The 15,184-nt window shown below is 40.8% G+C and overlaps 1 protein-coding gene across 2 annotated transcripts in view; it reads left to right on the forward strand.

Annotated features, from left to right (window-relative positions):
- Positions 1-1,911: 1,911 nt before the first annotated feature.
- The window catches only part of cdk19 (cyclin dependent kinase 19), an 84,531-nt gene continuing 71,258 nt past the window's right edge, over positions 1,912-15,184 (forward strand). For both annotated transcript variants that reach the window (XR_012591468.1, XM_074616103.1), the window contains exons 1-2: positions 1,912-2,189; positions 10,996-11,071. Coding sequence is in view for 1 of the 2 variants with exons in the window: in XM_074616103.1 (XP_074472204.1) it covers positions 2,062-2,189; positions 10,996-11,071 (204 nt within the window). In the remaining variant the exon portion in view is untranslated. The remainder of the gene's footprint in view (positions 2,190-10,995; positions 11,072-15,184) is intronic.

The raw sequence follows: 15,184 nt of genomic DNA on the forward strand, positions 1-15,184 counted from the left end.
AACAGGTCAACAGAGCAGACAACAAAATCACACACATCTACAGACAGAGACCAAGATAAAAATCCATGAGTAAAAGACTGTTATAATGAGCATTATAAAAGGCCAATTAGTAATCACAATTCAAGTATATTCAAAAGCCAAAGAAAAGAGGTGGGTCTTGAGCTGTGCTTTGAAAGACTCCGTAGAGGGAGCAGATCTGCTGTGAAGAGGCAGTTTGTTCCACTGACTAGGGCCCGCAACTGAGAATTTACCTGAATTTTGAAAATGTACCTATATATCGCATACAATACAGTACTATATTTTAATAAGATAAGATAAGATGAACCTTTATTAATCCCCGGAGGGAAATTCAGGTGTCAAAGCAGCAACATCAGCAAACAGAGTGAAACACGGGAGAGGCAAAGGTATACAAAAATTATAAAAACCATAATAGAGATATAAAAGATACATAGTGAATGGGTGAACATGGTGTGTGCAGTCCGTCAATAAATAAATGTAGTATGTACAATAAATAAATGTAATATGTACATATGTGCAGTCTATAAAGTGGAACATAGGATGCATAGTGTAAAGTAAATGTAAAGTGCGCCAGTGGTTAGAGTCCAATATGGTTGCAGATAGTGCATGTTTAAAGTTCTTAAAGTCCTCATATGAACTATGAGAACCAAGGTCAGCCTTGGTTGTGGAGCCTGATGGCTACCAGCATGAAGGACTGACCCAGGTGCTTTGTGTTGTGCCGAGGGGTATGTTTAGGCAAATTTCCATGTAAACAAGTGCTTCTCTGAGGTATGTCTTGCTTGTGTACATATGTATTACATGTTTGAATATTTTATTCCTGCTATGTACCGTTGTAATGCATTCACTATTGTTTGCACTCCATGTTGACATAAAGAAATGCACAATGTTTTTATATGTGAAATTAATATAATTAGACAGAATAGAGATATGTGTTATAAATTCAGCCGGTTTGGAAAAATAAATAATGGGATTTTGTTATGATGTGCATTGTATCGGCATTATATAGTACCATTGTAACTGCACATGTCTATAAGTAACTCCGTTTAGCAACCAAATAATAAAGAACAAAACATCTGTGGTATATCCTGCTTTGGAAATTGCCATTCATGAAAAATACTACTACTACTACTACTACTACTACTACTACATACAGTGCACTAAGCTACTGGAGTTACCCTGCACTATACTCATTTTTAACAGTCTCTTCTGCGCTATATTCACTTTTTTAATAGTCGTGTATCAAGGCTGTTACCCTGCACTATATTCAGTTTTAACAGTTTTCTTCATCTCCTTGTATTTCTATATCTGGTTTATGTTATGTGATGCTGTAAACTTGAATTTCCCTTGGGATCAATAAAGTTACTATCTATCTATCTATCTATCTATCTATCTATCTATCTATCTATCTATCTATCTACTACTACTACTACTACTACTACTACTACTACTACTACTAATAATAATAATAATAATAATAATAATAATAATAAAATGAAGATGCCAAGAGGGCGGTATCAATTTCTCTGTGTTGATTTAAACATTATCTGAAAATAAAACAATATTTTCAGAGGAACCTAAATTTATATATTTTCTGTTAAGATATAAAGTATGTTAGCTGTTGACATTAACACCATTAACTGTTTAGGCATCATACACATATTTCTAAATATGAATAAAGACTATAAAGTATATTCTTTGAAACGACCAGCCGTGTTTGTACACTACGAAACCCAAACCACTGTTCATGAGCGTTTCGTGAGTACGCAAAGTGCAACAAACCGCAGCGAGAAACGCGGGTTGTAGTTTCCTACTTCCCCCTTTCACTACCGACGAACCGCGGCGTCTTACTCAACAGAACTACCTTTCCCAGCGTGCCCTGCGCGCCAATTAGAAACGTCAACGAGCCAGTGAACATTAAGCGGAGCAGACCAAAATCCCAAACAAGGAAATGGTGGGGGAATAAAACGAGCAGATTATTTAATTAATGCATGTAATAATTAATATTTTATTTTATTGTAAATTAAGACGTATTTATGGGTTGAAATGGATTACGACTTCAAAACAAAGCTGTCGGCGGAGAGAGAGAGAGTAGAAGATCTGTTCGAATATGAAGGTTGCAAAGTGGGTCGAGGCACCTACGGGCACGTTTATAAAGCTAAGCGCAAAGACGGGTAAGAGAACCGTGGACGGTGTTGTTGTTTATACTGACAGGGAGATGACTGCACGGTGCATGTTCACCGGGCACCGGGGTGGTTGTGTGTTAACCGGGGTGCTAGATGTGGACCTCCCAGCAGCGATAACCCGCGTCTCTGTGTGGCTCTGTGTTTTTGTTTTCATGTAACGCACTCACTCACTCACCACCGTCCTCCTCCTCCTCCTCTCTGTCCTCCTCTCCCTCCTCCTCCTCCTCTTCCTCCCTACCACCCCCCCAAAACAACACCGTAAAGCAGCTACTAGGTGCTACTGGTGTTTTGGCGGGTGTCGTCTTTACGGTGCAAACGGAGACAGCCCGCCAAACACGCACTAGTACTGGTCGTTAAACGCGACATTTCAGCGTCTTACCAGCTACTTCCCCATTTGCAGCACCGTGCACTGACAAACTTTTTTTAAGACTCCCAGTTGAATGCAATCTGTCCTTTACACTGCTACTCTCATGCATGTGCGATGTGACAGTGCAATGCACGTGGGAATACAATGTACACATAGCAAGCAACAGGACAGATGGACACATGATGCTCTCACGTTTCTGTCCTACTATACAGCCAGCAGCGTCACTGGTTGTTGCTATACAGCACACTTGGCAAATCCCCCAGTTGACAATAATACTCACAGTGAAGTTTGATTTTAATAGTTAAATATGTTTAAAGCTTCAGAATGTTTTTGGCATCATTGGGCACAAAAATCCCATAATGACCTTTCAGCATATTGTAACTCAAGTTGTTCTGAGAGACTTCTGCACCTCCTCATGGCTCTGTTTTCAGGCTTTAGAAAGTCTAGCCCACTTTGACCAATAACAGGTCATTTCAGAGTGAGAGAGCGTTCCTATTGGATGTGCACTGGCTGGTGGGCGGTGCTTGATATTTCCTCAACAGGTCTCAACATGGCTGCCGGGTCACAAACTTTCTCATTTTACAGCCAAACACTACACTACAAGATGATTCTGAAAACATTTGAGGAGAGAAATAGGCATTACAGTAACAGAATACTGATTCATGTTTGATCAGCGCTGCCTAGTTTGACTGTTTGATCAGAGTTTGCGAGTGATTGACTCGTGGCTCTCATAGACAGTAGCTGGACGGCAGACTCCAGATCAGCTCTGACTGATTGATTTCCTCCGGTCTGTGAAATCTTGCAGATGACGTTAGGAGCACTGGAGGACACAGAAGAACATTTTCAGGTTACCTGTCTCATGCACTACTGTCAGGATATAGCGACCGTTTTATAAAAAACTTTTTTAAAATCATATTTGCTCCAATTCTACCCACTGCAATACTGAAATTTGCCAAACTCTGACCGGACAGCTTGGAAAGTAAATGGTGTGTAAGCAGTGCCCTTATCAGGGGGATAGTGCTTTATTTTCTTCCCTTCATAATTTAAAACATATATCTTTTTTTTTTTGGCAGCTGGTCAAACAAAATACGACGTCTGAAGTAGTGATGCACTGATTCTAGATTGGTTTTGGTGCCTTTATTGACCTTATTACAGGGATCATCAGATATTGGCCAGATGTGACCAATCCACATCCAATCTTTGTCACTGTTGTTATAATATTGTAATAATATAATTATATAAACCTACGATATCTTTAGGGCTGACCCAAATGCTTCGACTGTTGCCTTGGTAATCGACTTCCAAATCAGTATTCGAATGCTTCATTTTTTGTTTAATCTTTTAATATAAAAGTATGTAATAATAATGTATAAATCCCCAAATAGCCCATGAAATAAGGAATAATCCCACAACACTGTGTTATGTGTAGAGGTGCGTGTGTGTACAGTTGTGCGGCAGCAGTACTTTCCCAAAATGGTATTCGGGAGTCGGGACAACCCTAGATATCATTAAAATTTTGCCCGATCCTAAAAGGGTATCAGCCAGATGTGACTGATCAGGTTAGTTACATGTTACCTTACACATAGAATATAGTGTAAGGTAGGTAACATTAAAGGTAACATGAGGAAAGATCAGTACTCAGTACTCAGTCAATATCCAGAATTGAGGAAAAGTGGGATTGGTCCAGCCATAAATGATCTGATTTGCATTTGTCATATCTTTAGTGTTTTACTGTAAGCAACATGACTCTACCTCAGATAAGCCTTTCCTCTGTTCATCATTGACTCACTGAGGTGTAAAGCTGAGTCAGGGCTGCAGGCAGTGTCTTATTCACCTCTACAAAACTGGATAATAGAGATGTGACGTGAGGTCAAAAGGTGAACACGGGGCAGGTCACGGTGAGGTCACAGGCAGGCGGTAATACTGAGAGCTGTGTTTAATGCTGTGAGGTCATAACATCCTGAAGGGTGGTATAGATTTGGTACAGTGTAGCTAAAGGCTTCCTTAAAAGATACTGAACAAATAAAAGGAGAAATACAGTGAGATGGCTAAAACATTCAGACAGTTTGGTGGAAAATCTTGTCAATAATGTTTTTACTTCAGCTCATTATTGTTTCATGCAGGTGTTGTAAAACCTCTCGGCTCTTTCAAATTCATTCTCAGACTGCCTGTACATTCAGTTATACTGTCCTAAGAACAAAGGGAAGTAGCTAATACTGTAGCGGTAGCTTGTAGCTATTTGTTTGTGATGGGAATAGCCCAGTGCATTGATGGTAATATGACATGTCTTATGATGTCTTATCAAAGAAGGTAAAGCATAGGGCAGGGACGATACACCTATCTCTCGATTCGATACTATCACGATACTTGGGTGCCAATTCGATATGTATTGCGTTTCTACAAGTATTGCGATTCGATATTACGGTTTATTGCGATTTTTGTTAACTTTTTTAACACTAGACCATGGGAAAAAGTTTAATCATACACTTCTAGGGACTTTTACTTTGGAAATATCTACTCTGACTACAACAATAAAAGCGGTAACTTCCTTCTACCTCCGTATAGACTCAAATGAAGCAAATACAGCGTTAAAAAAATTAATTTCAAAATCGTGATGCGTAAATTTTTTCCCACCCCTAGTAAAGCACAGGTACAACTAATAACATTCATGATGGATTGCAGCCATCATTTAATTAAAACTACTATGAGGAACTTTCATTTTGTGATGATTTTGGCGGTCCCTGTGGACAAAAGCGGTAGTGTTTCCGAACACCAGAGTCCCTTCAGAAAACCTCCCATTTTACTGCAGCAGGGTCTGACAGACTGCCCCGCTCAGTCCTGGTCCTGGTTCTCCCGTGCCTTCCCTTCCCTCCAGCGGGCCCAGCAATACGGCCTGGCTCTCCAGCAGCGTGGTGACGGTGTTGGCTCCCCGCAGGGACGGGTGGAGCAGCGAGGTTAAGCAGCGAGGTTAAGCTCTGCTCCTGGCAGGAGGAGGAGCCGGGTTTGTCCGAGGTGGGTCGGTTGCTGCCGGAGGCCCCGCGAGTTTCTGGTAAACCTGTGTGCTGTCCATCGTTTTGTGTGATTTCGCCGGGAATCGGACCCGATGACAGGCATTAAAAATAACTATATAGAAATAGCCAAACTTCACGCTGATGGTCTTGTTTTCTTATGTAGGTCATATTAAGGCATCACTACTACACGGAGACTGTTTCAACCAGTTTAAAGTTTCTCACAGTAACTTCAAGTACACCTGTGCAAGTCAAAATGTCTGCTGTGAAAAAGGTTGTTACCATGAGAGATGATATTTGATATATCCATCTCCTAAAAAATCAATTTCAAGTGACAGTACAAAACATAGTGACGATAGGCACTATTTTATCATGTGAAGCTCTTCACAATAAATGAGCTGAAAAGGAAAGCAAGATTTACTCCAGAAATTGAAACTCCACTTTGACTGCAGAGATGAAAATACTTTTTTTTGTTTCAAAGCTCTGGCCTCGACAAACACATTGCTTCACCTAAATACTGTGTTACTATACTACTGCTCGTAACATGTAACATTGTGGTTGTGTCTGTCCATGGAAAAATAAACGATACAACTAAAAGTGGAATGTGGAGCGTAGCCGCTGTCAGCCTGGACTGTATCTCAGAGGCTGCAGGCGAGGCCTTGGGGACGGAGGGCATCACATATTCCCAGAGAACTTAACCTGTAAGGCTTATTTAAGTGAAAACTGAAAGGCAGCAAACCACTTTCTGTCCCCAGTGCATAAAGCTCGAGAAATGAATTATAACACATGCATGATTTTTAATGTTTGCTGGCTTCACACCTAAGGCTTAAGGAATATGCAACTTTAGCCGGTTTGTACAAGCTGGCAGGAAAAGGAAGTATGCCCTGTGTGAAGATGTATTGTCAGTGTTTTAAAGGGGACATATCAGGCTCATTTTCAGGTTCATGCTTGTATTTTGGGTTTGTACTAGAACATGTTTACATGCTTTAATGTTCAAAAAACACATTATTTTTCTCACACTATCTGTCTGAATCTACCTGTATTCACGCTCTGTCTGAAACGCTCCATTTTAGCGCATATCAACGGAATTGCAACGGAATTGCGTTGCTAGGAAACAGTTTGGGTCCATGTTTATATCCTTTCAGCTGATGTTATTTACATACACTGCAACAGGAAATAAACTGGGACATATTTAGTATGTTTACGTTTAAAACTGTGAAATGGTCTAAATATTGTAGATTTGTGACATCACAAATGGACAGAAATCCTACTGGCTTGTTTCAAACGCACAGTTTCTGAATACGGGCTGTGTGTATATCTGCATGGAAAGAGTGTTTTGATAGTTTAACAGTATTTATATATCACTTAAACCTGCTTTATAATATAAAAGACATGAAAATCGCACTTTTTACAGTATGGGACCTTTAAAGATGGAGTGTTTCCATATGCATACAATCTGGAAATGTGCTCATGTAAGGATGATAAACACAAGCACCAGTGTGTGCATCTCTCTGCTGCAGACATGCATGTGCTAACGACTAGTGGAGTTTACTTTTTTTTAGGCCTGTGTATCGGCAACAATCTGGCGATACGATACGTATCATGATACAGGGGTTACGATTCAATGTATTGCGATACTGTAAGCGAGGCGAGAGATTGCGATTTTTTAAATCTGACTTAAGGAAAACTGTCATGGTATATATGCAAAAAATCTATTTTCTATATTTTATGCAATCAGAACAGTGGGGTCTGCATTTCCATTTATCACAGTTCCTGTAACATCCAACGTCATAGCACTAGAGGGCACACACACTGAGAGGGCGCATATATATGCAAATTAAATCAACTATTGACTGTGTTAATCTTTGCATGTAAGCTATTAATTCTAAATCAACTCAGTGTTTTTGAGAATCGATACAATATCACAAAACATAATATTGCGATACGATACTGTATCGATATCTTCTTACACCCCTACTAGTTTGTGCACTTTTATCAGGAGAGTTGTTGTAGCCCAGAACGGATAAACCAAACACTGGCTTTAGAGAGAGACTTTCACATTTTTACGTTACCTGAAGGCCACCGAAGTTCTCCGACACGCTTGTGAAACTGCGGTAACGTGAGCCGCAGAGTGCAAAACCGTGGTACCGCCAGCTGCCGTCTGACATCCGTTGTTCCTAAAGTAGTGTTATTATGGTATGGATGGCGTTACAACAGTATTGGGAAGGGAGGAGTGAGCAGAGAGGGGTACTTAGTTGGTTGCAATCTGCAACCACACCACTAGATGTCACCAAATCCTACACACTGTCCCTTTAATTGTTGAAGATAGCAGCATGTGTGGTTAATACATCAAATCAGTTTGTTTGGACATAATGTTATTTTTTTTATTATTTAAGAATAATTGTATTGATAACCATGAAATATGAATAATATACATTCACATTGCAGAATGAATGACTGTTTTGAATGACAACAACAAAGAAACTGAACAAATTTCTTTCATTATATTTTCAAGTTTAGTCGCTTTCAATTCAGTTCTTTAAATTTGGGCCCTGTCCATGTGTCATGTACGGTCTACTACGGGTGTACTATAATAATACACACAACGTTGGGTCGTCTGTTCCGGTCCAAAGTAAACTTTGTTCAGACAGTCGCAGTGCTGCTTGTCTCTGGTGGGTTTTTTAAAGCATAGGTTTATGGTGCTGGCGTTGCATAGTGCACACCAAGAGCCAGCCACCAGTGCATCCGCAGACCACAGCGGTCCAAGTTTTCAGAGAGTCATGATGGGACTAAGCGCAAACCGCAGTGACGTAATCTCAGAGGCTTGTGCTGCTGGTGTCGCTGGCACACACTAGAGGTATGCAGTGGGCTAAAGGGCTCTGACCAACCGGGGCGACGGTTACCCATCGGGTTGTTGTTTGTCTGCGTGTGGCTGTAGATCATGTGGTGTGTCCCCCCCCACACTGTTGGATCTCTTAGCAGCTGTTCCAGCATGTTGAATCAGCATCAGAGGGAGTCAGTGAGACAGAGCTCTCTGATTGGCTGTTTAGCCTTGCGATCACTTTCTCTTCCACAAGCAAGACGACGAGCTGAAAATGCAAAGCAAAACTTTACAGAGCCACATGAAATGTTATTCTGAGCATACGGTGAGAGTTGGTTTCGTATCTCTCTTTGCGATGTTCTTTTTGAGTACAATACCGGTGACGAGTCATCTCCTGTCCGTTGGACTTTGAGATGTGTTCAAAAGCTGGAACAATTAGTTCATTAATTGATTAGCCGATGGACAGAAAATGAATGGGCAGCTATTTTGATAATCAATGTTTAATAATCAACTGTTTAAGCAAATTTTCAATTTTATATATATATATATATATATACAGTATATCCTTCTGTGTGGAGTTTGCATGTTCTCCCCATGTTAGCGTGGGTTTTCTCCGGGTTCTCCGGCTTCCTCCCACAGTCCAAAAACCATGCAGGATAGGTTCATTGTTGACTCTAAATTGCCCGTAGTTGTGAATGGTGGTCTGTCTCCATGTGTCAGCCCTGTGATAGTCTGGCGACCTGTCCAGGGTTTACCCCGCCTTCGCCCAATGTCAGCTGGGATCGGCTCCAGCCCCCCCGCAACCCCGAATGGGATAAGCGGTTACAGATATATATATATATAATAATACAACTTTTAAGCGGAGTACGCGAGATGACGCAGCCATCAGACTGGCTTCATGTGTCAGGCCTTAAAGGGGAACTACACCCATTTTCAAAATTCATCCATGTTAATCCTAAAATATTAGTAAACATGAACAACTTTCTCCACAATCTGAAAAGAGTACTAGAGTGCTTAAACTGACATTTGTGACGTCATAGGGTATGAAGTGGGGAACTGCTCCATGGACGATGAATGGGGAAAGATGTTCTAGATGACACTGAGGTTGCGTCCGAAATTCCATAATAACATGCTATTTAGTACGCAACGGCTCTTCACTAAGCTGCAGGTTGACAAGCCAGATTACCCATCAGTCATTGTGTCTCACTTGAGCGCTAGCCGAGGGCTGCGCTAGCCGTGGGCTGCGCTAGCCGAGGGCTGCGCTAGCCGAGGGCTATGCTAGCTGCTGTAAGCACTCAAGCCGTAGCCGGTGTTGTGTTCAGGAGACTTCGCTGGTCGCTGAGTATTGCTGAGTTTAACGATAATATTATTGATATCTAACTATTAATTCAGGGCCCCGGCAGAAGATATTCAACAAATTTTTTTCAGTTGTGTAAAATCTCTCCACACTAGCAGCAACAGGTATCTGAGTTATTGACGTTACCAACACATGGTATTGTCTGCGTTGGTGACGTGCAGGGTGCAGGGTGTTCTGAATGGAGGAATTTTGTGGAGGGAAGTTCTCTTAACTGATCTTCCCTGAACTGGGAGTAGGGACTACTGTTTATGTCGGCTACACTATGGATAGGAACACAGCTTCCATCTCTCATTCATTGTCTATGGAGCAGCTGCAGACTTTATACCCTATGACGTCAGAAGGTTGAGACTCACTTCTCTGGTTTCTGGCTTTGAGAGAGAGGAGCTCATGTTCACCAATATTTATTGAGGTTTCCTCGGCCATGGAAATAACATGTTGGAATTCTTCATTTAGGTGGTGTTCCCCTTTAAGAGAGCAGACTCGGACCTGTTGCAAACTGAAATACCTGGAGGATTATGTGGAGGAGCTTTTGCACAGCAACTATTTTATTATGTGAATTTGACTAAATTCATATGAGGAATTAAATGATTAAATGTTATGAGCTCATTTGAGCATCTGTGCAGCTTAATTAGTATTAGAGAAGTGTGCCTGAGAGCCCCGCTTAATCCATGACCATCTCCAGCGCAAATTAGGCTGAAGTGGGTTTGATCTTGGCTCCACTGGGACCTGTTTGATCTGCGCGGGCTGCTCGCTGAATCAAGTTGTTGTTGTTGGATGCCGTCCACATATTGTGTTTACATTTTAATCATGCCTCTTTTCACTGTTTTCAATAGAAATAGTTTCCTTTTAGCCGCCGGTTCTCCGCTGCTCTCTGCTCAGGCTGTGTTTCATACGCCGGAACGCTGCTTATCTCAAATAATCAATATCTGTTGATTAAATGTGAGCCACCCTGCTGGCTCACATTTCACTTATGAACTGGTATTCATGCACAAATGTGATTCACAAGGGCAAATGCCAGTGAGTAAAAACAGAAGAGCAGCCATAGTCAAAAAGTTGCTGCTAAGCCAGTGTGTACCTGATCCTAATCCTGAGCATCTGTGTTTGCATCAAGGGTGGAATAATTCATGCAGGGCAGAGTTCCAGGCAACAACAGAGCACTTGATGTTGAAAAGGCCACTGATAAAGAAAATTGTTGCCATCTCTAGTAATGTTGCTCCCATTTTCTCTTTTCTTCTCTACAGGAATGATGAGAAGGAGTACGCACTGAAACAAATAGAAGGCACCGGAATATCGATGTCTGCCTGTAGGGAAATCGCCGTAAGTTGCAACTTCTTTCTTGTTTCTGAGGCCTTGGATCACTGTTTAATTATAAAGGAAAAGTTCAACACTTTTGCGAAATATTCTACTTTGCTTTCTTCCTGAGATTGAGATGAGCAGATACATGTCTGGAGTCAAGACGTGGTTAGCCTAGCTTAGCGTAAAGACTGGAAACAGCTGGCCTGGTCCTTTCCAAGGGGAAAAATGTGCCTAAAGATCACTAATTATAACAGGCTGTGTCTCATTTGTTTAATCCGCACTAATCCACACACAGGCAGAAATGTAAAAATGGCAGTTCGGGGTTTGTTTTTTTCTGTTTGTGCGCAGGTTAGACAAACGAGAAAGCTAGTATAAATAAGACCATTTTATCAGCCCGTTCACACGAAAAGGCGTATAAATGCCACGATAATGCGCAAGGCGTTTAGCGCGCAATGAGTACGCCTTTATTGATTTCCGCGTGTCATTTGTACGCCATGTATCCTGTACTGAGGACAATGTAAACGCATCCGCGTATAAATGCTACGGTAAGAGTTAGTGACGTAGTATAAAAAGCAGGAAAGACCACTTATGGTGAGGTGGATGGGCCCAACAAACAGCGGACTTTTAAGTAGGAGACCCGTGTTCGAGACCGTTGTTATGTTTGTCACATGACGATTGTCACATGTTTTTTATTGATGTTTGTGACGTGTTTTCCGTAGTTGGGTTCCGTTATTTTCGTACGTATTTTAGTATCTCCGTATCTAAGTTTACATACTTATTTTAAGCCCCACTATGACGTTTTCCCTTACCCTAACTAAGTGTTTTTTTTTGCCTGACCCTAAGTTAGTGGATTTCTTGCCTAAACCTAACTCCGGACGTTTGCGTGGCATACAAATGACTCGCGAAGAGGCTAAAATGCGTACTCATGACAAGTGGAATGTCGTTGTGGTATTTATACGTCTTCCTGTTACAGTTATGTTTATAGGTGTATTTTACAACTTAGGACAGAGCCAGGCTTGTTGTTTCCTAATACACCCTGTCTTTATGCTAAGCTAGGCTAACAATGTCCTGATGCAAGCTCCATGCTCAACGCACAGACATGTGAGAGTGGTATCAATCTTCTCATCTCACTCCCAGGAAGAACAATATACTCTAAGCGTATTAATTTGCAAAACTAAACTTAATGTGAACTGTTCCTTTACGACTACCTGCTGAGATTTTACACAGGATATCCACTGAGAGTTCACACATTTACTATTCAAACACTTTTCACTGATGTTCATTTTGGTAGTGAGAAGAAAACACATGATAGTTTGATTTGTAAAGTGGCTGTCAGGTAAGTATTCCATTTAGAGAATGTAGCTCTCTCTTGTGTGGTACATATTGTCTTTAATGGGACTACTGGACCGGCTGTTTCTTTCATTTGTATTTGTTTAACTACCAGTGCTGTATAAAGGAATGTTAAATGCTCCATTGACTGTCTTGAGTGAAGCATTAAGCTTGTGAATAAACAAAGAGACAGCTATAGCTTTACACTTCATTATCCTCTAAATGTAACACTCTCAATATCCTGCTTGTGATGTGAAGATGCAGCTTTTAGAATTAACACACAATACATACAAGAAGATCACATAGTGGAAAAGGAACTCTTTCTCTCCTCGGAGGGGATGTTTTTATTACTTCATCAAAAAAAAAAAAGAATTGGGATTTATTAAAAACTTTTTAACATATTAAAAAGTGAAATCTGTGTTATTTATGAATTCTGATGCCAGATGTAAGGTGAAATCTATCTTATCTGGATTTAGATTAGGGCTGTCAATCGAAAATATTTATCGCGATTAATAGCATGACATGTCCATAGTTAATAATTTTTTTATCTGTTCAAAATGTACCTTAAAGGGAGATTTGTCAAGTATTTAATACTCTTATCAACATGGGAGTGGACACATATGCTGCTTTATTCAAATGTATGTATGTATATATTATTAGAAATCAATTAACAACACAAAACAATGACAGATATTGTCCAGAAACCCTCATAGCATTTAGCATAAAAAATATGCTCAAATCATAACATGGCAAACTGCAGCCCAACAGGCAACAACAGCTGTCAGTGTGTCAGTGTGCTGACTTGACTATGACTTGCCCCAAAACTGCATGTGATTATCATAAAGTGGGCATGTCTGTAAAGGGGAGACTCGTGGGTACCAAGCCCCCAGGAAGAGCGGCGGTCGTCGATCCCAACTTTCGTAGCAGCCAAACGGTGGTACTACAACTTCCGTGTCCGTCACGTGATGCCATTGGGCCTAAAAAGACTTTTCCCCATAGACTTACATTGGGAAAGAGACGTCTGTAACTCAGCGGATGATTTTCTTTGTGGTGAATCAACTTCCCAGTATGAACATTATAATAGTCCTTATTTAAAAAATTAAGTTTTTAAAGTTGTAAAATGAACTAATAACTGAATCCAGAGTTATTTTCCTCGGCATAATGAACGCGCATCAGACCCACGAGACTGCGCCGCCCTGCACGCATATCATGTTACATATCCGGGTTTCTGGTTCTGCCTGCCAGCTTCCTGCTAGCTGTATGCAGCTGTAATAATGGATATATTGGCTGTAATTCATAATTCAAGTCTTATAATACACCCATGGGCTGTATGCTGTAAAGCCTGTACCGTGAATGTATTCATGCATTCCGTTAATGTAACGTACGTTAATTAAAATCTCTAACAACCGGGTAGTAACTAGTAGGTGGTAGAGTAGCACAACAAAAAAACTGAATTTAACGTAGCTGTAGGCTATTATTATTATTATTATTATTAGTAGTAGTAGTAGTAGTAGTAGTAGTAGTAGTAGGCTAGGCTACTACAGCCGTCGTACCTATGCAAGATGATTGGACGGGCTTATTAGAGTTCTGCGACAGCCACAGATACCACTTTTTCTTTTGTCAGAGCATTTGATTCATTGATCGCTGTCAGGATGTAATGAGAATTTCAACAAATATAACAAAAAAAAACACTACCAGCCCTAGCTTTAAACTGATAGTTGAAGACATGGATTTGCCTCTGATTGTTGCTAAATTATTATGAATAAATAAAATATATATATATATATAATATAGCATCGAACCACAAAGTTAACAGAATAACTCATTTGTTTTTGTGATAAACCATGTATAATACTTTCACATGGCTTCCAGCTAGAACTTGAGTTTGGGTCTGTAGTATTTGTGGTGTTGGTGGTGGTGTGGGGGGGTGTGCAGCCTGAGGGCTAGTCAGCATGCCACTCAGCCAGTCCTCTCAGATACTGCAGCTACAGGAAGAATGTGGCCCCTTTGACAGGCTGCTGGGCTGTTATGTAAGGGTCTCTGGTTTCCAGTGTAACATGTTCACCTGGAAGCAGGCTACGGGCCATATGGTGCCAACGCTGTCACTGACACTGTGCAAACACTCTCAGTAACACTGAGCAAACCGGCTGGAGTTTAACATGTAGGAGTATTTTCATAACCACAAGCTGCACATTAATATTTCACCCTTGGTTGGACTTTCAACTGCTGACAAGATGTTACATATTCACAGTTCCTCTTTTTTGCCAGCAATAAGCCACATTTTTTTAGTTTTTTTAACTCGAGTCATGGGGGGGGAACTGTTTTGACTGAGCTTAAAGGAGCAAACCACTGATTTTGCGTGTTCAAGCCTGTTTAGTTTCAATCCCCAAGTCTGCAGGCTGGTTTCCTCCAGACCAGGGGTCAGCAACCTGCATCTCTTTAGCCCCTCTCCAGTGGCTCCCTGTGGCTTTGACAAAAAAAGAATATAGAAATGAGTAATGGTTCTTTTTTTTTACATTTTAACTTTAATTAATCATTGTTGTAGGCCTGGAGTGATTCTTAAATCTCCAATTGCAAAAATGTGTAGCATACTGAAAAAGTGGAATCGGTGCATCCCTAACCTTTACACTGAATAATAAAATAAGTTTCAGTAAACTAAACTGTGTGTCATAGCCTGCGTGCGTCTACGGCCCGTCACTTATCCTCTAATTTTGCCAATCCTCAATAGTGTTGGCCATGAGTCCTGACTTTCCCTAGCTACAGTTGGTTTCTAAATCCCAAAAAAAGAAAATCTTGGAGGAAAAT

This window comes from Sebastes fasciatus, chromosome 18 (genome assembly GCF_043250625.1).
Source record: "Sebastes fasciatus isolate fSebFas1 chromosome 18, fSebFas1.pri, whole genome shotgun sequence".
In the NCBI taxonomy this organism is placed as follows: domain Eukaryota; kingdom Metazoa; phylum Chordata; class Actinopteri; order Perciformes; family Sebastidae; genus Sebastes; species Sebastes fasciatus.